The sequence below is a fragment of the Zeus faber genome, assembly GCF_960531495.2.
Source record: "Zeus faber genome assembly, chromosome: 20".
NCBI classification, from domain to species: domain Eukaryota; kingdom Metazoa; phylum Chordata; class Actinopteri; order Zeiformes; family Zeidae; genus Zeus; species Zeus faber.
The window spans coordinates 27,507,235-27,522,234 of record NC_137207.1 but is presented as its reverse complement, the minus strand read 5'-3'; the positions used below and the strand labels follow the sequence as shown (position 1 = coordinate 27,522,234).

Here is a 15,000-nt window from a genome sequence, read left to right as displayed (position 1 = left end):
GTGGATGGATGGGTGGATGGATGGGTGGATGGGTGAATGGATGGGTGGATGGATGGGTGGATGGAAGGGTGGATGGGTGGATGGATGGGTGGATGGATGGTGGATGGGTGGATGGATGGGTGGATGGGTGGATGGATGGGTGGATGGGTGGATGGAACAGATGCTGTGCCCTAAGTTCCACTCTGCCCTCTGCAGCGTGTCAGTGGTACTGTTAGTAACATTAGTATTGATGTATATAACTAGTAGTTATATCGAACTAGTATAATTAGTAGTGATGTATATAACTACTAGTTGTATATAACTAGTATAATAAGTAGTGATGTATATAGCTACTAGTTATAAATAACTAGTATAATTAGAAGCGATGTATATAACTAGTAGTTATATTTAACTAGTATAATTAGAAGCTATGTATATAACTGGTAGTTATATTTAACTAGTATAATTAGAAGTGATGTATATAACTAGTAGTTATATTTAACTAGTATAATTAGACGTGATGAATATAACTAGTAGTTATATATAACTAGTATAATTAGTAGTGATGTATATAACTAGTATAATTAGTAGTGATGTGTATAACTAGTATAATTAGTAGTGATGTGTATAACTAGTAGTTATATTTAACTAGTATAATTAGAAGTGATGTATATAACACAGATCACTACTAATTACACTAGTTATATATAACTAGCAGTTATATATATAACTCGCAATGTAGCTTGAATGTTATTCTCCCTTGTAAGTCGCTTTGGATAAAAGCGTCTGATAAATGACTAAATGTAATGTAATAACTAGCAGTTATATATATAACTAGTGTAATTAGTAGTGATCCATATAACGAGTAGTTCTATGGATATAACTAGTAGTGTAACAGCAGTCAGGACGAGCTACTGCAGCCGTGGAGTAAAAGAAGAGCAAGAAGTACTTCATGTACTTGGTCGTATTGAGCGTCTGCATCTTACGGCCACATGGGGGCGCGGTGAGCAGCAGCACGGCCGGGGACCGGCCCCCACTGGAGACCAGTGCCTTGCTCAAGGGCATCGGCAGAGTCCCACCCTCTAAGGGTGGGGGAACTGAAAACCACTCAACCACCTGCGGGTGGAGCTGATGGAGTACGCCACATTATTGAAGATCCAGAGTCGCTGGTAGCAGTACTAGTAGTAACCATCTGGTAACAGCTAGCAACCATGTAGTAACCAGCTCGTAACAATTTAGTAACCAGCTAGTATTATATAGTAACCATGTAGTAAATACATAGTAACATGTGGTAACAGCTAGTAACATGTAGTAACCATGTAGTAACATGTAATAACCATGATATCAGAAGCATTATCTGTAACAGTGGATGTATTAACAACATGCAACAGTAGTAGCAGTAGTAGTAGTAGTAGTGTAGTAGTGGTAGTAGTAGAGGTAGTAGTAATAGCAGTAGTAGTAGTAGAGTAGTCGTAGTAGTAGTAGTAGTAGTGTATTAGTAGTAGGAGTGTAGCAGTAGTAGTAGTAGTAGCAGTATTAGTAATAGTGTAGTAGTAGTAGTAGTTTAGTAGTAGTGTAGTAGTAGTAGTAGTAATAGTAGTTTAGTAGTAGGAGTAGTAGTAGAGTAGTAGTAGTAGTAGTTGTAGTAGTTTAGTAGTAGTAGAAGTGTAGTAGTAGTACTAGTGTAGTAGTAGTTTAGTAGTGGTCGTAGTAGTAGTTTAGTAGAAGTAGTTTAGTAGTAGTAGTAGTGTTGTAGTAGTAGTAGTAGTAGTAGTAGTAGTAGTAGTAGCACTGTAGTAGTAGTGTAGTAGTAGTAGTAGTAGTAGTAGTAGCACTGTAGTAGTAGTGTAGTAGTAGTACTAGATGTAGTAGTAGTAGTAGAGCGGTAGTACAGTGGAACACACATGTGAAACTCACGTTTCAGATGTGTGTTCCAGTTGTCATCATGATTATTATTATGATTATGATCATATATATTAGTAGTAGTAGTAGTAGCACTACTAGTCGAAGTAGTAGAACAATAACTCATTAGTAGTCGCAGATGCTACCGTGCAAGCGGTTGTTGGTAAGAGTATGAGTAGATTGTTTGTGAAAACTACCAACTACCAGCATTAGTATTGTAATTAGTAGTGGGGAGGGTCTTACGGGGCAGGAGGCGGGGCTAGGGGCGGAGTTAGGGGCGGGGCTTGGACTGCTCAGGCCGCGCTGGGCGTCTCTGAGCGCCGCGATTTGCTGCTCGGCCGTCTGCGTCTGCAGCTGCAGCCGGTGGGCGTGGCCAGCCTGCAGCCCCAGAGCCTTGTCCAGGACGCTGACCGCCCTGTCCTTCAGCTTGATCTCATCCATCTGCATGGGCGGACAGACGGGCGAAGGCCGGACGGACGGGCGGGCGGCCGGACAGACGGGCGGGTGGACAGACGGGCGAAGGGCGGGTGGACAGACGGGCGGGCGGACGGACAGACGGGCGGGCGGGTGGACAGACGGGCGGGCGGACGGGCGGGTGGAGGGACGGACGGGCGGGCGGGCGGACGGATGGACGGACGGACGGCCAGACAGGCGGACAGACGGACAGACGGGCGGACAGACAGACGGACAGACAGACAGACAGACAGACAGGCATGCAGGCGGACGGGCAGACAGACAGACGGGCGGGCGGACAGACGGGCGGGCGGACAGACGGGCGGGCGGGCAGACGGACAAACGGACAGGCAGGCGGACGGGCGGACAGATGGACGGACGGACGGACAGACATGCGGACAGACGGGCGGACGGACGGGCGGGCAGACAGACGGGCGGGCGGGCGGACAGACGGGCGGGCGGGCGGACAGACGGGCGGGCGGACAGATGGGCGGGCCGGTGGACAGACGGACGGTCGGGCGGCCGGACAGACGGGCGGGCGGGCGGACAGACAGACAGACAGGCGGGCGGACGGACGGACACACAGGCAGGCGGACGGGCGGACGGACGGGCGGGCGGATAGACGGGCGGACGGACGGGCGGGCGGATAGACGGGCGGACGGACGGGCGGGCAGACAGACGGGCGGGCGGGCGGACAGACGGGCGGGCGGGCGGACAGACGGGCGGGCGGACAGATGGGCGGGCCGGTGGACAGACGGACGGTCGGGCGGCCGGACAGACGGGCGGGCGGGCGGACAGACAGACAGACAGGCGGGCGGACGGACGGACACACAGGCAGGCGGACGGGCGGACAGACGGGCGGGCGGATAGACGGGCGGACGGACGGGCGGGCAGACAGACGGGCGGGCGGGCGGACAGACGGGCGGGCGGACAGACGGGCGGGCGGCCGGACAGACGGGCGGGCGGACGGACGGGCGGGCGGGCGGACAGACGGGCGGGCGGGCGGACGGACGGGCGGACGGACGGGCATGTATACCAGACAGGCAGATGGACAGACAGGCGGACAGACGGACAGACAGGCAGACAGACAGACGGGCGGACAGACGGGCCGGCGGGCGGACAGACGGGCGGGCGGGCGGACAGACGGGCGGGCGGACAGACGGGCGGGCGGGCGGACAGACGGGCGGGCGGACAGACGGGCGGGCGGACAGACGGGCGGGCCGGTGGACAGACGGACGGTCGGGCGGCCGGACAGATGGGCGGGCGGGCGGACAGACCGGCGGGCGGACAGACGGGCGGGCGGGCCGGTGGACAGACGGGCGGGCGGGCGGACGGGCGGGTGGACAGACGGGCGAAGGGCGGACGGACGGGCGGGCGGACAGACAGGCAGACGGACAGACAGGCGGACAGACGGACAGACGGGTGGACAGACGGGCGGACAGACGGACAGACAGGCGGACAGACGGGCGGGCGGACAGACGGGCGGGCGGGCGGACAGACGGGCGGGCGGACAGACGGGCGGGCGGGCGGACGGACGGGCATGTATACCAGACAGGCAGATGGACAGACAGGCGGACAGACGGACAGACAGGCAGACGGACAGGCGGACGGACAGACGGACAGACAGGCGGACGGGCGGACAGACGGGCGAGCGGACAGACGGGCGGACGGACGGGCGGGCAGACAGACGGGCGGGCGGGCGGACAGACGGGCGGGCGGACAGACGGGCGGGCGGCCGGACAGACGGGCGGGCGGACGGACGGGCGGGCGGACAGACGGGCGGGCGGGCGGACGGACGGGCGGACGGACGGGCATGTATACCAGAAAGGCAGATGGACAGACAGGCGGACAGACGGGCGGGCGGGTGGACAGACGGGCGAAGGGCGGGTGGACAGACGGGCGGGCGGACGGGCGGGCGGCCGGACAGACGGGCGGGCCGGTGGACAGACGGGCGAAGGGCAGGTGGACAGACGGGCGGGCGGACGGGCGGGTGGAGGGACGGACGGACGGGCGGGCGGACAGACAGGCAGACGGACAGACAGGCGGACAGACGGACAGACGGGTGGACAGACGGGCGGACAGACGGACAGACAGGCGGACAGACGGGCGGGCGGACAGACGGGCGGGCGGGCGGACAGACGGGCGGGCGGACAGACGGGCGGGCGGGCGGACGGACGGGCATGTATACCAGACAGGCAGATGGACAGACAGGCGGACAGACGGACAGACAGGCAGACAGACAGGCGGACGGACAGACGGACAGACAGACAGGCGGGCGGACGGACGGACACACAGGCAGGCGGACGGGCGGACAGACGGGCGGGCGGACGGACGGGCGGGCGGACAGACGGGCGGGCGGGCGGACAGACGGGCGGGCGGGCGGACGGACGGGCGGACGGACGGGCATGTATACCAGACAGGCAGATGGACAGACAGGCGGACAGACGGACAGACAGGCAGACAGACAGACGGGCGGACAGACGGGCAGGCGGGCGGACAGACGGGCGGGCGGGCGGACAGACGGGCGGGCGGACAGACGGGCGGGCGGACAGACGGGCGGGCGGGCGGACAGACGGGCGGGCGGACAGACGGGCGGGCGGGCGGACAGACAGGCGGGCGGACAGACGGACGGGCGGGCGGACAGACGGGCGGGCGGACAGACGGGCGGGCAGACGGACGGGCATGTATACCAGACAGGCAGACGGACAGACAGGCGGACAGACGGACAGACAGGCAGGCGGACGGCGGACGGACAGGCAGGCGGACGGACGGACGGACGGACAGACAGACAGACAGACAGACAGACAGACAGACAGACAGACAGACAGACAGACAGACAGACAGACAGACAGACAGACAGACAGACAGACAGACAGAAAGGCTGCTTATGAATGCTTGGCTTGTTCAGACCTCCCAGTAACTAACCAGCACCAGTACAGTACAGATGTCACCACGACAAGACAGAGTTTCCTGAAGCCGTTGACTGAACCGTTGGAGTTCATCTCAGAACGACCTCCATCCAAATTCTAAAGACGTGGACTTGACGAGTTTATGTGACGTTATACCCTCTGTGTGTGTGTGTGTGTGTGTGTGTGTGTGTGTGTGTGTGTGTGTGTGTGTGTGTGTGTGTGTGTGGTGCTGCTCACCCAGGACGTCTGTTCATTAGTTTAACCTCACGCCTCCAGGTTTATACCAATGATTAGATTACATTCAACTAACATTACCACACTTTTTCATTACCACAGTACTACAGTTTTACATTACCACAGTACTACACTTTTACATTACCACAGTACTACACTTTTACATTACCACAGTACTACACTTTTACATTACCACAGTATTACACTTTTACATTACCACAGTACTACACTTTACATTACCACAGTACTACATTTATACATTACTTCAGTACTACAGAATTACATTAAGACAGTACTACATTTATAGATTACTACAGGATTACATTACGACAGTACTACATTACTACATTACAATGGTACTATTATTAGATTGGATTCAAATCGCTGTCATTGCACAGAGTACAAGTACTGAGGCAACAGATTGCATTACTCTTCATTTGACATCCTAGTATCTGATGTAGTATCTAGGAGCAGGGGCTGCAGGCAGCGACCTCGACAATAACTACAGAGCATCAGTTATTATGAATATAAATATGTTTCTGATGTTTTTTAAACTCCAGATTAAAGCGACAGTTCTCTCTCTCCATCTTACTGAATGGAAGCACAAACAGTGAAACCAGTCTGTCCATCCTTCTGCCTGTCTGACTGTCCGCCTGCCTGTCTGCCTGTCTGACTGTCTGACTGTCTGCCTGTCTGACTGTCTGACTGTCTGACTGTCTGTCTGCCTGTCTTTCAACACTGGACCTGTGTGTGTGTGTGTGTGTGTGCGTATCTCCCTCTCTCCGTGTATGTGATGTATATATTTAGTGTATATAATGTATATACGATGAGCATGTATACCAGTCTGCGTATCTCCCTCTCTCCGTGTATGTGATGTATATATTTAGTGTATATAATGTATATACAATGAGCATGTATACCAGTCTGCGTATCTCCCTCTCTCCGTGTATGTGATGTATATATTTAGTGTATATAATGTATATATGATGAGCATGTATACCAGTCTACATATCTCCCTCTCTCCGTGTATGTGATGTATATATTTAGTGTATATAATGTATATATGATGAGCATGTATACCAGTCTGCGTATCTCCCTCTCTCCGTGTATGTGATGTATATATTTAGTGTATATAATGTATATATGATGAGCATGTATACCAGTCTGCGTATCTCCCTCTCTCCGTGTATGTGATATATATATTTAGTGTATATAATGTATATATGATGAGCATGTATACCAGTCTGCGTATCTCCCTCTCTCCGTGTATGTGATGTATATATTTAGTGTATATAATGTATATACAATGAGCATGTATACCAGTCTGCGTATCTCCCTCTCTCCGTGTATGTGATGTATATATTTAGTGTATATAATGTATATACAATGAGCATGTATACCAGTCTGCGTATCTCCCTCTCTCCGTGTATGTGATGTATATATTTAGTGTATATAATGTATATATGATGAGCATGTATACCAGTCTGCGTATCTCCCTCTCTCCGTGTATGTGATGTATATATTTAGTGTATATAATGTATATACAATGAGCATGTATACCAGTCTGCGTATCTCCCTCTCTCCGTGTATGTGATGTATATATTTAGTGTATATAATGTATATATGATGAGCATGTATACCAGTCTGCGTATCTCCCTCTCTCCGTGTATGTGATGTATATATTTAGTGTATATAATGTATATATGATGAGCATGTATACCAGTCTGCGTATCTCCCTCTCTCCGTGTATGTGATGTATATATTTAGTGTATATAATGTATATATGATGAGCATGTATACCAGTCTGCGAATCTCCCTCTCTCCGTGTATGTGATGTATATATTTAGTGTATATAATGTATATATGATGAGCATGTATACCAGTCTGCGTATCTCCCTCTCTCCGTGTATGTGATGTATATATTTAGTGTATATAATGTATATACAATGAGCATGTATACCAGTCTGCGTATCTCCCTCTCTCCGTGTATGTGATGTATATATTTAGTGTATATAATGTATATACAATGAGCATGTATACCAGTCTGCGTATCTCCCTCTCTCCGTGTATGTGATGTATATATTTAGTGTATATAATGTATATACAATGAGCATGTATACCAGTCTGCGTATCTCCCTCTCTCCGTGTATGTGATGTATATATTTAGTGTATATAATGTATATACAATGAGCATGTATACCAGTCTGCGTATCTCCGTGTATGTGATGTATATATTTAGTGTATATAATGTATATACAATGAGCATGTATACCAGTCTGCGTATCTCCCTCTCTCCGTGTATGTGATATATATATTTAGTGTATATAATGTATATATGATGAGCATGTATACCAGTCTGCGTATCTCCCTCTCTCCGTGTATGTGATGTATATATTTAGTGTATATAATGTATATATGATGAGCATGTATACCAGTCTGCGTATCTCCCTCTCTCCGTGTATGTGATGTATATATTTAGTGTATATAATGTATATACAATGAGCATGTATACCAGTCTGCGTATCTCCCTCTCTCCGTGTATGTGATGTATATATTTAGTGTATATAATGTATATATGATGAGCATGTATACCAGTCTGCGTATCTCCCTCTCTCCGTGTATGTGATGTATATATTTAGTGTATATAATGTATATATGATGAGCATGTATACCAGTCTGCGTATCTCCCTCTCTCCGTGTATGTGATGTATATATTTAGTGTATATAATGTATATATGATGAGCATGTATACCAGTCTGCGTATCTCCCTCTCTCCGTGTATGTGATGTATATATTTAGTGTATATAATGTATATATGATGAGCATGTATACCAGTCTGCGTATCTCCCTCTCTCCGTGTATGTGATGTATATATTTAGTGTATATAATGTATATACAATGAGCATGTATACCAGTCTGCGTATCTCCCTCTCTCCGTGTATGTGATGTATATATTTAGTGTATATAATGTATATACAATGAGCATGTATACCAGTCTGCGTATCTCCCTCTCTCCGTGTATGTGATGTATATATTTAGTGTATATAATGTATATACAATGAGCATGTATACCAGTCTGCGTATCTCCCTCTCTCCGTGTATGTGATGTATATATTTAGTGTATATAATGTATATACAATGAGCATGTATACCAGTCTGCGTATCTCCCTCTCTCCGTGTATGTGATGTATATATTTAGTGTATATAATGTATATACAATGAGCATGTATACCAGTCTGCGTATCTCCCTCTCTCCGTGTATGTGATGTATATATTTAGTGTATATAATGTATATACAATGAGCATGTATACCAGTCTGCGTATCTCCCTCTCTCCGTGTATGTGATGTATATATTTAGTGTATATAATGTATATATGATGAGCATGTATACCAGTCTACGTATCTCCCTCTCTCCGTGTATGTGATGTATATATTTAGTGTATATAATGTATATATGATGAGCATGTATACCAGTCTGCGTATCTCCCTCTCTCCGTGTATGTGATGTATATATTTAGTGTATATAATGTATATATGATGAGCATGTATACCAGTCTGCGTATCTCCCTCTCTCCGTGTATGTGATATATATATTTAGTGTATATAATGTATATATGATGAGCATGTATACCAGTCTGCGTATCTCCCTCTCTCCGTGTATGTGATGTATATATTTAGTGTATATAATGTATATACGATGAGCATGTATACCAGTCTGCGTATCTCCCTCTCTCCGTGTATGTGATGTATATATTTAGTGTATATAATGTATATACGATGAGCATGTATACCAGTCTGCGTATCTCCCTCTCTCCGTGTATGTGATGTATATATTTAGTGTATATAATGTATATATGATGAGCATGTATACCAGTCTGCGTATCTCCCTCTCTCCGTGTATGTGATGTATATATTTAGTGTATATAATGTATATATGATGAGCATGTATACCAGTCTGCGTATCTCCCTCTCTCCGTGTATGTGATGTATATATTTAGTGTATATAATGTATATATGATGAGCATGTATACCAGTCTGCGTATCTCCCTCTCTCCGTGTATGTGATATATATATTTAGTGTATATAATGTATATATGATGAGCATGTATACCAGTCTGCGTATCTCCCTCTCTCCGTGTATGTGATGTATATATTTAGTGTATATAATGTATATATGATGAGCATGTATACCAGTCTGCGTATCTCCCTCTCTCCGTGTATGTGATGTATATATTTAGTGTATATAATGTATATACAATGAGCATGTATACCAGTCTGCGTATCTCCCTCTCTCCGTGTATGTGATGTATATATTTAGTGTATATAATGTATATACAATGAGCATGTATACCAGTCTGCGTATCTCCCTCTCTCCGTGTATGTGATGTATATATTTAGTGTATATAATGTATATACGATGAGCATGTATACCAGTCTGCGTATCTCCCTCTCTCCGTGTATGTGATGTATATATTTAGTGTATATAATGTATATACAATGAGCATGTATACCAGTCTGCGTATCTCCCTCTCTCCGTGTATGTGATGTATATATTTAGTGTATATAATGTATATACAATGAGCATGTATACCAGTCTGCGTATCTCCCTCTCTCCGTGTATGTGATGTATATATTTAGTGTATATAATGTATATACAATGAGCATGTATACCAGTCTGCGTATCTCCCTCTCTCCGTGTATGTGATGTATATATTTAGTGTATATAATGTATATACAATGAGCATGTATACCAGTCTGCGTATCTCCCTCTCTCCGTGTATGTGATGTATATATTTAGTGTATATAATGTATATACAATGAGCATGTATACCAGTCTGCGTATCTCCCTCTCTCCGTGTATGTGATGTATATATTTAGTGTATATAATGTATATACAATGAGCATGTATACCAGTCTGCGTATCTCCCTCTCTCCGTGTATGTGATGTATATATTTAGTGTATATAATGTATATACAATGAGCATGTATACCAGTCTGCGTATCTCCCTCTCTCCGTGTATGTGATGTATATATTTAGTGTATATAATGTATATACAATGAGCATGTATACCAGTCTGCGTATCTCCCTCTCTCCGTGTATGTGATGTATATATTTAGTGTATATAATGTATATACAATGAGCATGTATACCAGTCTGCGTATCTCCCTCTCTCCGTGTATGTGATGTATATATTTAGTGTATATAATGTATATACAATGAGCATGTATACCAGTCTGCGTATCTCCCTCTCGCTCTCTCTCTTCATGCCCCTCAGCTCGTCCTGGTGCAGCTGGTGAGCCGTCCTCAGCTCTGCTGCTCTGGCCTGACAGTCCTGCTGAGCCGAGGCCAGAGCGCTGCGCAGCTCCAGCGCCTCCTGATGGAGGCGGGAGCGCTCCGCCTCCCAGCCCCGCCCTCCTGCCTCCCCGGCCGCCACCGCCTCCCCCAGCAGGGCCGACCGCACCTGGAGGGAGAGACGACGTCACATCCTGGGAACACCTGAAAAGGAGTGAGTTGCAGTACCACGCGCTCCCCCCCCCCCGTCTCCCCCGCCTATTATTATTATTATATATATTCTGTCATATATTATTATTGTATATATATATATACACACTGTTACATATTATTATTATTATTATTATATATATATTGTTACATATTATTATTATACATATACTGTTACATATTATTATTATTATTATATATATATACTGTTACATATTATTATTATATATATACTGTCATATATTATTATTATACGTATACTGTTATATGTTATTATTATATATATATATACTGTCATATATTATTATTATACATATACTGTTATATATTATTATTATTATTATTATTATATATATACTGTAATATGTTATTTTTATAATACATATACTGTTCTATATTATTAATATATATACACTGTCATATATTATTATTATACATATACTGTTATGTATTATTATTATTACTATTATTATTATATATATACTGTAATATGTTATTATTATAATACATATACTGTTCTATATCATTATTATATATACACTGTTATAAATTATGTATATATACTGTTATATATTATTACTATATATATACTGTTATATATTATTATTATTATGTATATATACTGTTATATATTATTACTATATATATAGTGTTATATATACACTAGAGTGAGTGAGTTGTTGAAGTTGATGTGTTGTAGCAGCGTAAGGATCTGAGCCACTTTGACAAGGAGCACATTGTGATGCTGGACGACTGGGTCAGAGCATCTCCACAAGCACAGCTCTTGTGGCTGTTTCCGCTCTGCAGTGGTTACTACCAAAAGTGTCCAAGGAAGGACGAGCGGTGAACCGGCCACAGGGTCACGGGGCCCAAGGCTCATTGATGCACGTGGGGAGTGAAGTCTAGTCCGTCTGGTTCGATGCCACAGAAGAACTACTGCAGCACAAAGTGTTGAAACAGTGAATGTTGCTGTGATAGAAAGGTGTAGAACACACAGTGCATGGCAGCTTGCTGCGTATGGGAGCTCACAGTGTCCACGCTGACCCCTGTCCACCCCTGAAAGCACCTACAATGGACACGTCAGCGTCTCAACTGGACCATGGAGCAAAGAAGGTGGAGGTCTGATGAATCACCTTTTCTTCTACATCATGTGGAGGGGCGGGGTTAGGGTCCGATCCCGTGGAGCACCTGTGGGATGTGCTGGAACAACAAGCCTGATCCGTGGGGGCCCCACCTCCAGCTTGCAGGACTTAAAGGATCTGCTGCTAACGTCTTGGTGCCAGACGCCACAGGACACCTTCAGAGTCTGGTGGAGTCGCTGCCTCCACCTCACAGCTGTTTTGGGGGCACGAGGGGGAGGAGCTACATAATATTACTGTTTATTAGTGGTGCTTTTAATGTTGTGGCTGAATGGTGTATACATACATGCTACATACTAGATGTGTGCACTTTTACATTGTATTTTAGTATGTGAGTAAAAAAGCACAATGTCCCCACTTTGCAAATCACAATATTTTACCAGATGTAATATGTCATCCTGGTACTTTCCACATACAGAGAGAAAGAAAGAGACAGACAGACAGACAGATTGAGTGACCGACAGGCAGGCAGAGAGATAAAGAGACAGGCTGAGAGACAGACAAGCAGACACAGACAGGCGGACAGACAGACGGACAGGGGACCTTGTCAGTCGACCCGTCTCGCAGCATCAGCATCAGGCCGTTCAGTCTCTGGATCTCTCCGTCTTTGATCTTGATGACTCTCATCAGCTCCATCTCGTGTTGCCGTAGCAACGTCTCCCGGGTCACCGCCAGCTCCTTCAGCTTCTCCTCGTGCAGCTTGGTCTTCAGCGTCGTCATGGCAACCGCCGCCCGATGATGCTCCGCCTTCAGCTCCTGGCTCCTGTCTCGCTCCAGACGGCTGTTCTGCAGACAGGCAGACAGACAGACAGACAGACAGACAGACAGACAGACAGACGGACAGACGGAGATGGACAGACAGACAGACAGACAGACAGATAAATGGAGATGGACAGACAGACAGACAGGCAGACAGACAGACAGACAGACAGACAGACGGACAGACGGAGATGGACAGACAGACAGACAGACAGACAGATAAATGGAGATGGACAGACAGACAGACAGACAGACAGACAGACAGATATAAGTTTTAACTTTCATTGGTGGATGTTTCCAGTCAGTACAACCTCAGAGTGTAAGTTGGTCCAGACTGAGGTTCTGCTAAAGTACCAGGATGTTGCTCTTTAATGTGGAGGGAGCATCACCAGCCAGATGTATGCACTGTAGTAGCACTGTAGTAGCACTGTAGTAGCACTGTAGCAGTGCTGAGGTGGCAGTATAGTAGTACTGAAGTAGTGCTGTAGTAGTGCTTTAGTGGTGATGAAGTAGTGCTGTAGTACTACTGTAGTACTGTAGTGGCGCTGTACTGTACTAGTGCTATAGTCATTCTGTAGTAGTATTGTGGTAGCCCTGTAATACTACTAAAGTAGTGCTGCAGTGGTGCTATAGTAATGCTGTAGTAATGCTGTACTAGTACTGTAGTAGTGCTGTAGTAGTACCATAGTAGAGCTGTAGTAATGCTGTAGTAGTACTGCTGTAGCCCTGTGGTCCTACTTTAGTAGTGCTGTAGTAGCGCTTTAGTAGTGCTGTATTAATGCTGTAGTAACGCTGTAGTAATGCTGTAATAGTACTGTAGTAGTGCTGTAGTAGTACCATAGTAGTGATGTAGTAATGCTGTAGTCATACTGTAGTAGTGCTGTAGTAGCGCTGGAATAATGCTGTAGTAGTACTGTAGTGGTGCTGCAGTAGCAGCAATGTAGTAGCGCTGTAGTAGCACTGTAGTAGTACCGTAGTGGTGCTGTAGTAATGCTGTAGTAATGCTGTAGTAGTAGTAGTATTGTAGTAGTACTGTGGTAGTACTATAGTAATTCTGTAGTAGTACTGTAGTAGCGCTGTAATAGTACTGTAGTAGTACTGTAGCAGTGCTGTAGTAATTCTGTAGTAGTACTATGGTAGTGTGTAGTAATGCTGTAGTAGTACTGTAGTAGCACTGTGGTCATACTGTAGTAATGCCGTAGCAGCGCTGTAGTAATGCAGTAGTAGTGCTGTAGTAATGTTGTAGTAGCACTGTAGTAGCACTGTAGTAGTGCTGTAGTAATGCTATAGTAGCACTGCAGTAGTGCTGTAGTAGCACTGTATTAATGCTGTAGTAGCACTGTGGTATTACTGTCATAGTGCTGTAGTGGTGCTGTAGTAGTACTGCTGTAGTAGCGCTGAAATAGTCCTGTAGTAGTGCTGTAGTAGTTCTGTTGAAATGCTGTGGGAGCACTGTAGCAGCGCTGTAGTAGTGCTGTAGTAGTGTTGTAGTAGTGCTGTAGTAGTGCTGTGGTAATGCTGTAGTAGTGCTGTAGTAGTGCTCTAGTAGTAGTACAGTAGTAGTGTTGTAGTAGTGCTGTAGTAGTACTGTAGTAGTGCTGTAGTAATGCCGTAGTTATGCTGTAGTAGTATTGTAGTAATACTGTGGTAGTACTATAGTAATGCTGTGGTAGTACTTTAATAGCGCTGTAATAGTGCTATAGTAGTACTGTAGCAGTGCTGTAGTAATTCTGTAGTAGTACTATGGTAGTGTGTAGTAATGCTGTAGTAGTACTGTAGTAGCACTGTGGTCATACTGTAGTAATGCTGTAGCAGCGCTGTAGTAATGCAGTAGTAGTGCTGTAGTAATGTTGTAGTAGCACTGTAGTAGTGCTGTTGTAGTGCTGTAGTATGCTGTAGTAGTGTTGTAGTAGTGTTGTAGTACCTTGTTCTTCTCCTGTTGTAGTTCAATCTGGATGTCAGTCAGTTTTGCTCGCAGCTCCTCATTGGCTGCTTGAAGCGTTGCCATGGCATCAGGTCGCTCGCCCCGCCCCCTCCCCCCGGACGTCCTCTTAGCCATCTGTCTGTCTGTCTCTCCACCTGTCTCTCTGCCACCAAACGACACTTACATCTTCTCCGCCT

The 15,000-nt window shown here is 46.4% G+C and overlaps 1 protein-coding gene across 1 annotated transcript in view; it reads right to left on the bottom strand.

Annotated features, from left to right (window-relative positions):
- Positions 1-14,938, bottom strand: part of jakmip3 (Janus kinase and microtubule interacting protein 3) — a gene marked incomplete at both ends in the record, with an annotated part of 35,892 nt that extends 20,954 nt beyond the window's left edge. Inside the window, 4 exons of the mRNA XM_080021473.1 lie at positions 2,125-2,322; positions 10,710-10,940; positions 12,664-12,906; positions 14,804-14,938. Coding sequence (XP_079877599.1) covers positions 2,125-2,322; positions 10,710-10,940; positions 12,664-12,906; positions 14,804-14,938 — 807 coding nt within the window. The remainder of the gene's footprint in view (positions 1-2,124; positions 2,323-10,709; positions 10,941-12,663; positions 12,907-14,803) is intronic.
- Positions 14,939-15,000: the final 62 nt, after the last annotated feature.